This window comes from Cyphellophora europaea (assembly GCF_000365145.1).
Source record: "Cyphellophora europaea CBS 101466 unplaced genomic scaffold supercont1.3, whole genome shotgun sequence".
In the NCBI taxonomy this organism is placed as follows: Eukaryota; Fungi; Ascomycota; class Eurotiomycetes; order Chaetothyriales; family Cyphellophoraceae; genus Cyphellophora; species Cyphellophora europaea.
In genome coordinates, this window is record NW_008481809.1 from 2,072,191 (window position 1) to 2,085,654 (window position 13,464).

The window sequence follows — 13,464 nt, forward strand, 5'->3', positions numbered from 1 at the left end:
CGCGAACCTCTGCTTTTGACGAACGATGCTAATCCTGGGGATACTCCCTGGGGGAATGTCCGTCGTACTTTTACCCGGTCTCGACCAATGAAGTGAAGCCCTGGCCCTGACTACAAGGGCGCATTAATAATTGACCGCCGACTACTCCGATGGCATCATCTGCGGGGCCGACCAGGTGCCGATGCTATCGACAGCGACTCCAACATTTCTAAAGCAACGCGTGCTGCAGCTGTACTGCAATCAATAGGTAGGTCTCTTGCTGCTCTCGATAGCTCCCAACCCCAGGACATTCACGGGGCACTGCTTGTCTCAAATCTTCATGTGCAACTCTATACCGCGATCATACCTTGCTCGCATAGCCCTCGCATCTCGGACAAGCGCTGCTCCTACCCGACTTACTTCCATAACTTCGCATCTGTCTCCCAGCCGTCCATTCCATCAGACCTTCAGAATGTCTTCCCTTCCATCTACGATGAGAGCGGTGATTCTTCCGGAGATAGGCGACTCCTCCAAGTTGCAATATACGGATTCTCAGCCTCTTCCCAAACTTCAAGATGGCCAGGTCCTCATCAAGAACAAATTCTCGGGAATCAACTACATTGATACATATGTACACCTCATCCGACCTCCCTTCTCCTGCATCCTATCTCACACGCTCACAGTTCCGATCCGGCCTCTACCCGTCTCCCACGGGCTATCCCCTAATCCTCGGACAAGAAGGCGCTGGCACCGTCGCGGCCGTCGAAGGCTCAAACAAAGTGGGCCTCAAAGAAGGCGACCGCGTCGTCTGGATCAAGCAGGGAGGCTATGCGGAATATACCGCCGTTGCTGCTGAGCGCGTCATCAAGATCCCCGACGGCCTCTCCGAGGATCAAGCTGTTGGAGGCTTCCTCATGGGCATGACGGCTTTGTCCCTCATCAGGGAAGCCTATCCCGTCAAGAAGGACGACAAGGTGCTTGTCCATGCCGCCGCGGGCGGTGTCGGGCTTCTGCTGTGCCAGCTTCTGAAGTTGGCGGGAGCGTACACGATCGGCACGGCGGGGAGCGCGGAGAAGTGCAAGACGGCCGAGCGACATGGCGCCGACACGACGATAGATTACAACGCCAACAAAGACTGGGCAGATAAGGTCAAGGAGCTGACCAACGGTCAAGGCGTCGATGTAGTCTACGACAGCGTGGGCAAGACGACATGGGAGGGAAGCCTGGATGCCGTGAAGCGCAAGGGTAAAGGTGAGTCCGCCTGGGCGCATTTCATGGCTCCCACCGAAGCACATCTGGAGATACTGACACGGGGGCTGTAGTGGTATACTTCGGTAACGCCTCCGGTCCAGTGCCACCTATTCAGATCCAAAGACTGGCGCCGAAGAACATCTCTATCATGCGCGCGACTGTCATGAGTAAGTTTGGCTCTCACACCCGAGAATCCCGTACCAGCCAACTCGAGTATGTTGACTGACTCATGTCTTTCCAAATGTTTATAGGCTATATCGTCACGCGTGAGGAGCTGGAGTACTACTCAGCAGAAGTGCTGAACATGATCAAGGACGGCAAGCTGAAAATCAACGTACACGAGGCCTACGATCTCAAGGACGCAAAGCGGGCGCAGGACGATATGGAGGGGAGAAAGACGTCCGGCAAGTTGCTGTTAAAGCTATGAGGTAGTGTCCAGCCGCCCCGAATGGGTTTCGCTGAGTTGGGTTGGAAGCGTTGACATGTGTAAGTCCAGACAAACCAGTAAGAAAAGACCAGGAGTTCCAGTTCGCAGCTGGATAAAGGTTTCAGGATTAAACATTAGTGTCTTCATTGTTCTGCACTGCGTAACATGTATCGTAGCGGATCGTAGCGCGAGCACTCGGCCAGTGTTGAGACAGCCTCCGCTCTTCCGTTGATTGTCGATTCCGGGCCAACAACAGTGGATCTATCCAATTCCATGCCAAAACCCAACCTCTCGTCCCCAAAGTCTATTAAGGTTGTTCACGTACCCGTAGTGGTGGCTCCATGCGGGGTTTCCTAGTCCTTCTTAACAATGTGGTGGCGGCGGTTGTGAAGGCGCTTGAAGGGATTGCAGGGGTGAATATGACGGCGTTTGGTGCTTGTTAGTGGATGTTTAGGAGTTGAGGTGGCGGTGCTAGTTGTTGGTGAGGATGAGCGCGGCCGGGCTTTGGTGGGGTGGCTCTGGAAGGGGTCTGAATTCTACTCAGAGATGAAGGTGGCCTCCATGAATAGCTGGCCCTTCTCGGTGCTATCGTCGACCTTCACAGTTAGGTCGTCTTTGGATATGTACTAGATTCGCTGGTAAGTATTGAGAGACTGTTTTTTGGGGACCCATGCTCACTTGATAGATGTAGGGGCGTGTTCCTACAACGCCGCCGACGATGGACTTTACAAAGCCCGGGATGTGGCTGAGCACATCGACGCGGTCTGTCCTTTCCGGCAGATCGCCTTGTAGTGAGGCTTCCACAGATTTGCCGGATGCACCAGGGCCTTTCCACTCTAGCTCGATGGCTTTTGGCTCAGGCCAGTTGCAATCTACATCTGGTGCCGACTTGGTATGCTTGACAGTGGTAGGTCCAGCATATATGATGTCGCCATCTTTCGCAATGCCGCCGAGACTGACGGAAGTGTGGCCGTAAGATCCAGGCGTTGTATACTCCATGAGCACGGAGGTATATGTGGGCGATTCGAACCAAATAAAATTCCATTTAGCGGCAGCGTGGTGCGGCTTCATGCCTTGTAACGCTTTGATGAAAAGGCCTTTGCCTTTCATGTCGTAAGTCTTCTTCTCGGTTTGCATTTTGCCCGTAACCGTACATCGCGGCCAGAAACGGTGGAACATCGACCCCCAAGGGTTGGCGGGATCAGTGCCAAAGTAGCTTGTGCCATCTTTTCCAGCCTGGAACGCGGGCGCCTTCCGCTTCAAGGTCAAGTTTACTAGATTTCCTTCGTTTGAGGCAGACTTGATGGTGATGGTGTCGATGTCGGCATTCATTTCCACGGCGACGTTGTCGGCGAAGAATCCAGTTTGCGCATCGTCGAAGCCGAAGTTATGGAGGGGGTCGGAGCACCATAGGTGTTTCCCGGGTCCGTCGTGGTTGAAGATCTTGCTATTGAACTGGGCGGTGGTGTGAATACCTGCGACGTTGGAGTAGATAATCTGAGCCATTGCGGTGAAACCCTCATCGGTCATGAAATAGAAGGTTGCGGTCTCGACATTGGTGCTGTCCATGTTGATCCATTTTAAGTCGTCTTTGGTCACGTCTGAGAACTGCTGCGACTGGCTCGTGACACTCTGTATGGCAGACGGCCCATACTCAGGCTCTTGCGTTCCCGCGACGTTGGCCAATCTACAAAGTCAGTGTATGCGGGCAAAATATCGACGGAAGACTTGACTTACTGCTGCTTGAACCAATTCATGCTGTCAGTAAGCTGCACAATATCTCAAATCGCAGTAATCCAAATTTGCGGTGGCTCTTAGAAAATATGAGGAATATGAGAAGCGCAGTACAGGCCGGTGGACCAGCCTGAAGTCATTTGTCCCCATCGTCACCGAGACGTCTAAGCATGCATTAGGCTTGAGTGGGCGGCGGCGGATCACTCCGGCCCCTAAAATCATTGGCCTGGCACTAGCTAGGGGCATCCCACGTTGGCGGCTTTTGGTTAGACGTTGCTCAACCCGCAGCCAGCGACAGGGGTCTTGGTCTTCTCGAAAAAGTCGGCTTCGACTGTGCATCGTTGATACCTACGGGTAGAGCTTAATTTTCGTGTCTTGCGCTGAGTGTCCCTCATCAGCATCACATCTCACTCCTTACCGCTCTCGCGACACTTTGGTTCCCCGAGACCACCGGCCCTGGCCTACAGACGCCCATCATGGCGAAGAAAATGCCTGCGCGCGACCAGATCGTCAAGCTAATTGTTGGTGCTGGTCAAGCCAGTCCCAGTCCTCCCGTTGGTCCAGCTCTTGGTAGCAAAGGTGTCAAGAGCATGGATTTCTGCAAGGTTGGTAGAAATCAGCAAAAAACTTGATGCTTGAATTGACAGCTCTTTAGGAGTTCAATGCACGAACAGCACATATCAATCCTGGAACCCCGATGCCCGCAAGAGTCACCGTCCGTCCTGACAGATCGTTCACGTTCGATTTGCGCACGCCTAGTACCTCATGGCTGTTACTTCAAGCCGCTGGAGTCAAAGAAATAAAGGGCAAGATCAAGGGAGCGGGCAAGCCAGGCTCCGAGACTGTCGGCACTGTCACCTTGAAGCACATCTACGAGATCGCAAAAATCAAACAGACAGAGACGCGGTTATCCGGCTTGACTCTGGAGGGCCTGTGTAAAAGTGTTATTGCACAGGCAAAATCGATGGGTGTCCAGGTCGTGCCCTGAGACAAAAGGGATGGTAGCAACTTTTCAAATCTTCTGTGAGCAGAACAAAAGACGCCATTTACGCAAGGTTGCACGGGTAGCTCCACGCTCGTCAGCGGGTGTGAATCTCGGCGTCTTGCATGCAGTCAAAGCGAGAGGGTTCCGAGATACCGAGCCTGGGGAATCTGCGTGGAGGAGCACCCGCGCCGAGCGGGATGAGTAGAAGGCAGCGAGCATCTACGTACCTTGTGGCGTTTCAGCCGCTTGATACATGGATGTCAGCAGTGGCAAGCGCAAGGCCAGCTAAAGAGAATGCGCCACATCGGGCGAACCATTGAGACCAGAGATGAGCAAATCACGCGAAGGAATGCGAAAGACCAAACATAAGGCACTCGAGGGCATTAAATACCATCAAGCTGTACCGACATCCTGTATAAAACATGTATGAAGTTCGGTCTATTGTGGCTGATGGCTACCGAGGCTGCCTTCTTGCCCGGAGAAGAGGGATCATCTGCAGAGCAACATCGTCATTCAAAGCTTATGCTCAAGACATACCTGACCTCCTCACTTGGGTTCAGTCAGTCAGCTTCTTGCAGGGCTAAAGACCGCGGATCCGCCGGAACGGCTGAGCAACTGACAGTTGCAGGCGAGATGAGAGTAGGCTTGTGACTAACAATGACCCATCACCCGCCGAGGCAGCCAGCGAACGGCGTCAGCTTGTAGAGGGAGTTTGTGGTAGGGAAAGTAGTACGGTTAACTTTACTTTATCCCATCGCCAAGCGGGGCACACTGCTCGATGAAGCAACATTTGGGAATTGGGATCTCGCGACATCCCACCTTGACTCTCATCCTCATCCTTCTCATTTCGTGACCAGCTCTCCTTCGTGAATTCAATACCAGAAGCCTCTTTTTTTTTGAAGGCTGCTTGGCTGTTATTTCGCGTGTTCCTGTATATCTCTCATTCTCGCCATCGCTACCCCACCTCCGTCGTCCAGTCAGCGTGTTATTCCGACTTGACGTACGCAGCGTACAGAGCTCCGCCCGCCCACTCGCTTTTCACGTGTAAGTTTTTGCTCCGGCTTCAGGCTATGCTCAACGCTCTCCTGAACCGTCCCGCGCTTGCCATCTCTTGTAAATCCTCATTAACCCTCCCCGCAGAGGCTCTAACGGCTTTCACCTCCAGCCTTCGTCGCCTCGCCGCGTCGCCGACAAACCAATCGCATCCTACGCCTTTTGATCTGCACGAGCATCTGGCGTGATCCGATCCTCCCTGCTCTTTGGACCGCGAGACCATATGCTTTAATAAAGAAGCCGCGAAAGACCGTCGTAATGACATCAAGATTGTCATCAGTCTTGTTCCCTGGCAATGACAGTAGGTCTATCCCTCGTCCTGCAGCAGAGTCATAGTGGGGCACTGACGATGCATATAGACCAGAAGAACAACTCCCAAAATGCCAACGATGGCGAAAGGGGCAATGTCCGCTTTGCTGCTGAAGAAGAGACCATTGAGCCCACTAAAGACCTAACCAACACCGAAGACAAACGAACCGATGATCTCAGCCCGGAAGCTCATGAGCAGATCAGGAATCTTGCAATGACGCTACAAAAGTCGAGGTTACAGGAAAGCAGGATGTCCAACTTTGCATATGAGCCCGTGTCGATGCCTCCCTCTAGAGTGAGTAGACATTTCACCCCATTGTTCAGAGTCTAACTATTCCAGGTCCCATCTAGAGACAGCGATTCTCCCGGTAGCCCTCGCGGCTCAATACGTGGTCAGCACGGGTCCCTCTCATCAGCTGTTCAGTCTCCGCCGCTCACACCCGCTGGATCGAAAGATGATAGAAAAGAATCGAGTGCCAGCCGAACCCAGTTACCACAGGCAGCAATAACCCCACAAACATCTCCGCCGCCGGAGCAGCACGGAAGATCACTTTCTCAGTCCATTTCACCTAGCGCCCAAGACCCCTCGAGACCCTCGTCGTCCGAGCAAGCTTCGACACGACCTACCTCCGTGTCCGAGGCCTCGCACTCGCATCAAGACCGAAAGCATGTGCCCCGTTTTGAAATTGGTCCCGCAGACTCTATCACCCCAGGCGAGCAAAGCCCAGCCAGAGGCTCGCGGCCAGGATCAAGAACATCCTCACCTGGCCCGGGAAAGCAGCAAGAGCATCGCCAGTTTGGCAGTACCGGACGCAACTCGATTGCCCCTGCCATTGCGGCCGCTGCAGAGAGAATCCCAAAGCCAGGAGGTGGTAGCGATGTCGACAAGCGGTCCTCAATCTTTGGCGGCTCAAAGAAGGACGCTCTCGGCCATCTTAACGATGATCGATCGAGTCTTGGTGGCGAGAAGAAGCATGGGTCCATGTCTGAATTGAAGCGATTCTTTCGACTCGGCCACAAGCACAAGAATCATACTCCTGCCGATTCTCCTACGGCTTCGCAGACTTCTACTCGCAAATCAGTATCCAGCAATAAGGCTTCAGGGACAAGAACTCCTCCCCATCAAGCTCCGCCGGCGAATGTGCCTTTCGCGGATGAGCATGGCCTCGAAGCCAAATATGGAAAGTTTGGCAAGGTTCTGGGATCTGGTGCGGGTGGCTCCGTCCGGCTGCTGAAGAGAAGCAGTGATGGTGTCACGTTTGCCGTCAAGCAGTTCCGGGACAAGCACTCGTGGGAGAGCGAGAAGGACTATTCGAAAAAGGTCACGGCTGAGTTCTGCATCGGTTCGACGCTACATCATGGCAACATAATTGAGACCATGGACATCATCCAAGAGGGACATCGATGGTACGAGGTCATGGAATACGCGCCATACGATCTGTTTGCGACCGTTATGACCGGCAAAATGAGCAGAGAAGAGATCGCATGCTCGTTTCTGCAAATCGTCAACGGAGTGAGCTATCTACACAGCATGGGCCTTGCGCACCGCGACTTGAAGTTGGACAACGTGGTGGTCAGCGAGCATGGCATCATGAAAATCATCGACTTTGGCAGCGCGACCGTCTTTCGATATCCATTTGAGGAAGACATCGTTCTGGCATCTGGTAAGTCCAGCCTATTTCGGAAAGGACCTGACTGACAGAAAACAGGTATCGTTGGCTCCGATCCCTACCTCGCCCCCGAGGTTTATGACGAGCGTAAATATGACCCTACCGCAACCGACATTTGGTCCCTGGCCATCATTTTCTGCTGTATGACGCTGCGCCGGTTCCCTTGGAAGCAGCCACGGATCGTGGACAACTCGTACAAGCTCTTTGTCGCCCCACCCACTCCAGGAACGCCAGTGCCAGACTCGAAACCAAGAAGAGCTTCTGAAATGCCGCAAACGATGACTACGGAAGCAGAGCAGCGACGCCAACCTGAGTCGCAGCACAGTCACTCGCACCATCACGAGTCCTCTGAACACCATGCGAATGAACAACGTGGGTCGACCAGTGGCGACAAACAAGAAGTCATCAAGGGGCCGTGGCGGCTCCTCCGGATATTGCCCAGAGAGAGTCGTCATATAATCGGTCGCATGTTGAAAGTTGATCCGTCGGAGCGAGCGACAATGGACGAAGTGCTGGAAGATGAGTGGGTGCTCTCGTCCCGAGTTTGCTCTCAGGACATGGGTGGCCAAGTGCACCGCGCTGAAGGACATTACCACACACTTGAGGCTGGCAGTGGAGGACCTCCTCCTGCCAAGGCCTGAGGCAGACGACGACGACACGACGACGACAGGACGACGGCAGCATGTTGCACGGTGTCCACACTAGGAGTTGGGTAAATACAATTGCACGCAGGGGTCGGAAAACCTGAAGCGCGGTGTTTGAACAGCTGTAGTACATTAAAAATGCGTCGGCTTGAAGCGGCTCAGCGGCTGTGGCAGGACTAAGGACAGCGCATCAGTTGATACCTATTACAGCCAGAGTACTTATAAATGATATTATGCCTAAGTCAGGTTACACGGCCTCCTGCAAGGCTGGCAATCTGAGGGGGTTTGCCGTTTCCCGTCCATATGGGGTGACAGGTACCGTATTTGACGCGGACGGGGCCAGCCAACGGCGAGATCTAGGCTTGGCCCACGCAACCCTGCACCCGCTGTTTCGGTCTTCATCCACCCCGGGAAGCGATAGGCGCAGCCTAGCGTCGCACTCTCCCCACGTTCGAGGTTGGGATGAAAGATGCAGTGGGCACCTCGCTTCCACATCAGCCTAAAGCTCGCTGCTGGTTCTCGACCCTCGATGAACCTGCGTCAACCACTAGCGAGCTACTCCTCACAGACGTTGCATCTGAGCCTCCTCCTACCCTTCCCGCACATTGTCGGATCATGACCGCGACCAAGACGTCCGATCCTTAGGCTCCCCGAGCAGACAAGATGGCCAAGAAGAAGCGCCAGAGGATTAGCTACGGTGTGCAGCGCTCGAATTGGGGCTGCGTCGGTCGCATAACTAACAGCTTGCAGTGCTGCCTCTGGCAAGTACACCAGGCGGCCATCGACTAGGCGTCAATGGCCTGGCCTTCGATCAAGAGCGATCCATTTTGTACGTGTCCCTGCCTGCCCGCGCGTGGACGCGAACTGAATACATGGCAGATATACCGGCGGTCGGGATGGTGTGGTTTGTGGCTGGGATCTGAACATAGATGCGCAGAACGAATCTGGCGACAAGAGAAGCACTACTACATTCCGCAAACAGGTCCAAGCGCACACTCACTGGGTGAATGACATCCTCCTTGTCAAGAACAACCTGGGGGTTGTGTCCGCCTCTTCCGATGTTACTGTCAAGCTGTGGCGGCCGCACGGCCATGGACAAGAGTCTGCATATACTATTGGCTCGCATAGTGACTACGTGAAATGTCTGACCACACCTGATACCAACGCCAACTGGGTTGCGTCCGGAGGCCTGGATCACCGTATATGCCTCTGGGATCTTGCTGGTGGCGGCTCCACTCTGGACATCAATGTCCGGAAGGCAGAAGCAGACGATGTAGTCAAAGGCTCGGTGTACGCCTTGAAAGCCAAAGGGTCAATGATTGCTAGCGGTGGCCCTGAGGGGGTGGTACGACTTTGGGACGTCAAGTCTGGCAAGAGCATTTCCAAGTTCGTTGGCCATACCGACAATGTCCGCGACCTGCTTATTAGCGAAGATGGCGATACCATCCTTTCAGCGTCCTCGGATCAGACAATCAAGGTGTGGTCGCTGACCGCCGGTCGCTGTTTGCATACTCTCACCATGCACAACGACAGTGTCTGGTGCATGTACTCTGATGATCCAAATCTGGCCGTGTTCTACTCGGGCGACAAGTCTGGTCTAGTGGCGAAGACCGATACACGAAGAGCAATGGAGATTGAAGAAGGCGTTTCCGTTGCCGTGTGTCAAGAACATGACGGCATCGCCAGGGTTGTGCCCGCGGGTGGCTCTATATGGACCGCCACTTCGAGCTCGAGCGTCAACCGATGGAGAGATGTCAATACAGAACTTGATGTCGAAACACCTCCACCAACTCCACGCAACAACAGGAGCGACAGCACAGTCTCCCACACAGAATCTGAAGATTCAGAGCCCAAGACCAATGGCACCGCAACGCCGAAGATACCGCACAATGCTATCCTACGGCTAACTAACACGGCGATCCATCCTGGACACAAGCGAAGTACCAGCCTAGCCAACCATTCCGTAACTAATTTACGCAAAGCTTCAGAGGCTATCATAGCCGCCGATGATCTCAGCTTGGTCGTGCCCATTCGAGGTCAGCCAGCAGAAACGATCGAAGGCCAAAATGGTTTGATCAAGCACCATATGCTCAATGACCGCAAGAGAATCTTGACTCTTGATACAGCCGGCGAGGTTGTACTGTGGGATCTACTGAAATGCGTGCCAATCAAATCTTTCGGCCGCAGGCATCTTGACGAAGTGGTACCGGAGGTCAATTCAACGGAAAGTGTGGCCAATTGGTGTGCCGTAGATACGAAGACTGGCAAGATCACGGTAATGCTGGAGGAGAATTATGCTTTCGATGCTGAAGTCTATGCCGACGAGATCGATATACCAGAAAAGATCGAATTCAGAGAAGACCAGAGAATCAACCTGGGGAAGTGGGTGCTTCGCAACCTGTTCAGCACCCTCCTGGACGAGGAGATCAAGCGAGACGAAGTGTACCGGAGGTCACTACGGGTGAATAAGAATCCCTCCATCTCTGGAACATCCACCCCTGGATTGCGGCCAAACGCGCCAACGAGGATTGCCATGCCAGCTGTGGCTGGCGCAACACCCATGGTCTCGCCAGGAACCGAAACAACTCCAAAAGCCAACGGCTTTGCTCCTCATACACCAGGTCTCGCTATCGGGGCTGCCACTCCTGGCCATCACTTGGGTCACACGCAATCAGTAAACACTCCGGGCTCTGCTACTCTTTCACCTACAACAGAAGTACCCCTCGACAAGCGCATTTCGCGCCACAGTCAAGCTCCCGAACAGGACACAGACTATTTCTCGACACCCGCCCCAGCGCCTGCACAACCCGACCCCGAGAACAAGGAAGCATCCTCGGCTGCCGCCGATACTGCCCTGCCCTCAAACCCAGCGTCGCCCACCGAAGAAAAGAAAAAGTCGGGCATTTTCGGGAAGAAGAATTTCATGATTGGTTTCCAAAAGAAAGCTCCGCGACCCTCGACAGACGCCCCTAAGACTCCCGCTGTAACTGCTAGTGATGATAAAGACACCTCGGATGCGGCCAGCTCCAAGTCTTCCGAGAACGCTAACGGTGAACACAAGGGCCCGCACGTACCACATATCGAGGACAACTTCTATGGAGTAATTCAGCGAATGCGGCACGAGTATGACGAACACTTGGAGCACAAACCCGAAGAGCCATTGCCAGCGGGTATTACACCGAGTCTGCCTGTCGAGACGCCAGTCTTAAGACCGCCTCCTCACACGTTGGTCATAATACAAGAGGACAACCCAGAAAGTGGCGGGCTGGCAGATCAGTATAGAGGCGAGATTGGGAGTTTCGGTCGAGAAGGCGAGGTAGACACGTTGGAGAAGATTGCGCCTATGTGGCTGGGAGAGCTTTTGCTGAAGGTTTGTGACAACCCGCCTTCGTTCTCGATTTCGCTACCATTTGCAGAATCAAATCCCTTTGAAAGACACTGTCAAGGTGTCTTTCGTCCTGCACCCCTTTGAGGACAGTCTACCCAGCATCGCCAGTCCGGATGGGAACGCACGTCTCAATGCGAATCGTATGTTGCGCGTGAAAAAGGTATGTCCGCAATCTTCCCGCCTTCATCAGCTTGCAGAGCACCAGCTAACATGTTCGAAGATCCTTGCCTACGTTGCAGAACGCATCGAAGCTCCGCCCGCACTGGCCGCTCCAGCAGCCGGCCCTGCCGTCGCCGGCAGCGAGCCTCGCGCAAGTAACGACAGTACACCTGCAGATGCGGAAGTGACTCAACCTGTCGAGACCTCTCCAGAGGCGACAGGCGCGATTGAAGCAGAGAATCGGCTTCGTCCAGAAGAGTACCTTGAACTCTATTGTCAAGGTATCAAAGTCGATCCGAACACAACACTCGCGACGCTGCGAGTACATATCTGGTGCGTCGTTGTTCTCCGCTTTAGTACACTATCCCGAGCTCTTACTGACCGAATGACTTTGCAGGCGTACGGGTGGCGATGTCGTACTCTATTACAAGAGCAACGGGAAGAAGGAGCTGCGCATGCCGCACCCCAGCGAGGTGCCGACCAAAGAAGAGAGCATGGAAGGGACGGGGGTGGGAGGCGGCTGAGCAGCTCTGGGCCGTCGCGGTGACGGAGGCACTTGATGTATCTGATGGGTGGCTTTCTGATGGCACACATGTGGATGATTGTGGTGAGGTCATCTCCTGAATGCATATAGTGGTGTACAGCGCCTTGTGACACTTAGACACGAACTTCCAGCACACGCGCCTAGTGCATCTACCTATTTTGTTTCTCGTATTTGGCCTAGTCCGCTTCCACCTCATGATGGCACCCGCCTCGGGAAGGGTTCTCCCAACGACACCCGGTATCGTTCATGACTCACTTCAACGCTTCATCATATCAGAGCCTACACACACGCCTTGCAATGTGCTGAGCTTACTGAGCTTACTGAGACGTCGCATTGGCCTCTCAGAATTCGTGTCGACACCTCTCCTAGTACTCGGCGGGGCGTGCTTCTCGTCCGTCAACCCACCACCCACACACACACCCACCCTTGAGCGCGTTGTACATACATCACTTCAGCCCGTACCTCTCTACACCATAGCCAAAAGCCTCAAAAAGCCTCAGATCCTCCAATGCCAGCATGAAAACCATCGGCATCCTTGGCGGCATGTCCGCCGCCTCCACCCAGATCTACTACCGCCACCTCTGCCTCCTGACCCGCCAGCGCCTCGGCGGCCTCCACTCGCCCTCCCTCCTGATCCGCAGCCTGGACTTCGCGGCCATCGAAGCCCTGCAAGCCGCCGACGCGTGGGCCGAGGCCGGCAGGATCCTCAACGCCGAGGCGCGCGCATTGGAGCGCGGCGGCGCGGACCTCCTGGTGTTGGCGACGAACACGATGCATCGCGAGGCGGAGGCGATGATGCAAGGGGTGAGGTTGCCGTTGGTGCATATTGCGGATGCGACGGCGGAGGCGGTGGTGAAGGGAGGGTGTAGGAGGCCGGGGTTGATGGCGACGGGGTTCACGATGGCGGAAGGGGGGTTTTATGTGGGGAGGCTGAGGGGGAGGGGGTTGGAGGTGGTGGTGCCTGAAGAGGGGGATCGGACGGAGACTCACCGCATTATCTACGAGGAGCTTTGTAAAGAGGTTGTTACGGAGGAAAGTAGGGGGAAGTATGAGGCGATTGCGCGGCGGTTGGTGGAGAGGGGCGCAGATTGTTTGATATTAGGGTGTACGGAGGTGGGAATGTTACTGGATCAGGGCAATGTGGAGGTGCCGGTGTTTGATACGACCTTTGTGCACTGTGAGGCGGCGCTTGCGATGGCGTTGGCAGGGGCTTGATGCAGTGGGTTGAGTACTGCAAGTGTTGCCAATGACTCTTGAGTCTCTACACGTCTTATCACAGCTAAGGCATGCTGAAAATTGCCACCCTATAGCTGGCTCGACA

The 13,464-nt window shown here is 54.4% G+C and overlaps 6 protein-coding genes across 6 annotated transcripts; 5 read left to right on the forward strand and 1 right to left on the reverse strand.

Moving 5' to 3' along the window:
* Positions 1-451: 451 nt before the first annotated feature.
* On the forward strand, positions 452-1,657 carry HMPREF1541_03683 (uncharacterized protein; the record flags this gene model as incomplete). The annotated part of the gene is made up of 4 exons (XM_008718033.1): positions 452-610; positions 663-1,230; positions 1,302-1,397; positions 1,482-1,657. 4 exons carry the CDS (start codon positions 452-454, stop codon positions 1,655-1,657), a joined length of 999 nt encoding a protein of 332 aa, XP_008716255.1.
* A 536-nt stretch (positions 1,658-2,193) lies between these two features.
* HMPREF1541_03684 (uncharacterized protein) lies at positions 2,194-3,414 on the reverse strand (the record flags this gene model as incomplete). The annotated part of the gene is made up of 3 exons (XM_008718034.1): positions 2,194-2,283; positions 2,336-3,344; positions 3,395-3,414. 3 exons carry the CDS (start codon positions 3,412-3,414, stop codon positions 2,194-2,196), a joined length of 1,119 nt encoding a protein of 372 aa, XP_008716256.1.
* Positions 3,415-3,867: 453 nt separating this feature from the next.
* On the forward strand, positions 3,868-4,379 carry HMPREF1541_03685 (ribosomal protein L11; the record flags this gene model as incomplete). Its single annotated transcript, XM_008718035.1, has 2 exons — positions 3,868-3,996; positions 4,047-4,379. The coding sequence occupies 2 exons, from the start codon at positions 3,868-3,870 to the stop codon at positions 4,377-4,379; spliced, it is 462 nt and encodes a 153-aa protein (XP_008716257.1).
* A 1,399-nt stretch (positions 4,380-5,778) lies between these two features.
* On the forward strand, positions 5,779-8,049 carry HMPREF1541_03686 (uncharacterized protein; the record flags this gene model as incomplete). Its single annotated transcript, XM_008718036.1, has 3 exons — positions 5,779-6,033; positions 6,079-7,402; positions 7,448-8,049. 3 exons carry the CDS (start codon positions 5,779-5,781, stop codon positions 8,047-8,049), a joined length of 2,181 nt encoding a protein of 726 aa, XP_008716258.1.
* Positions 8,050-8,715: 666 nt separating this feature from the next.
* HMPREF1541_03687 (uncharacterized protein) lies at positions 8,716-12,123 on the forward strand (the record flags this gene model as incomplete). Its single annotated transcript, XM_008718037.1, has 7 exons — positions 8,716-8,749; positions 8,803-8,881; positions 8,932-11,422; positions 11,469-11,600; positions 11,661-11,729; positions 11,838-11,932; positions 11,997-12,123. The coding sequence occupies 7 exons, from the start codon at positions 8,716-8,718 to the stop codon at positions 12,121-12,123; spliced, it is 3,027 nt and encodes a 1,008-aa protein (XP_008716259.1).
* Positions 12,124-12,659: 536 nt separating this feature from the next.
* Positions 12,660-13,358, forward strand: HMPREF1541_03688 (uncharacterized protein; the record flags this gene model as incomplete). The annotated part of the gene is made up of 1 exon (XM_008718038.1): positions 12,660-13,358. The coding sequence occupies one exon, from the start codon at positions 12,660-12,662 to the stop codon at positions 13,356-13,358; it is 699 nt and encodes a 232-aa protein (XP_008716260.1).
* Positions 13,359-13,464: the final 106 nt, after the last annotated feature.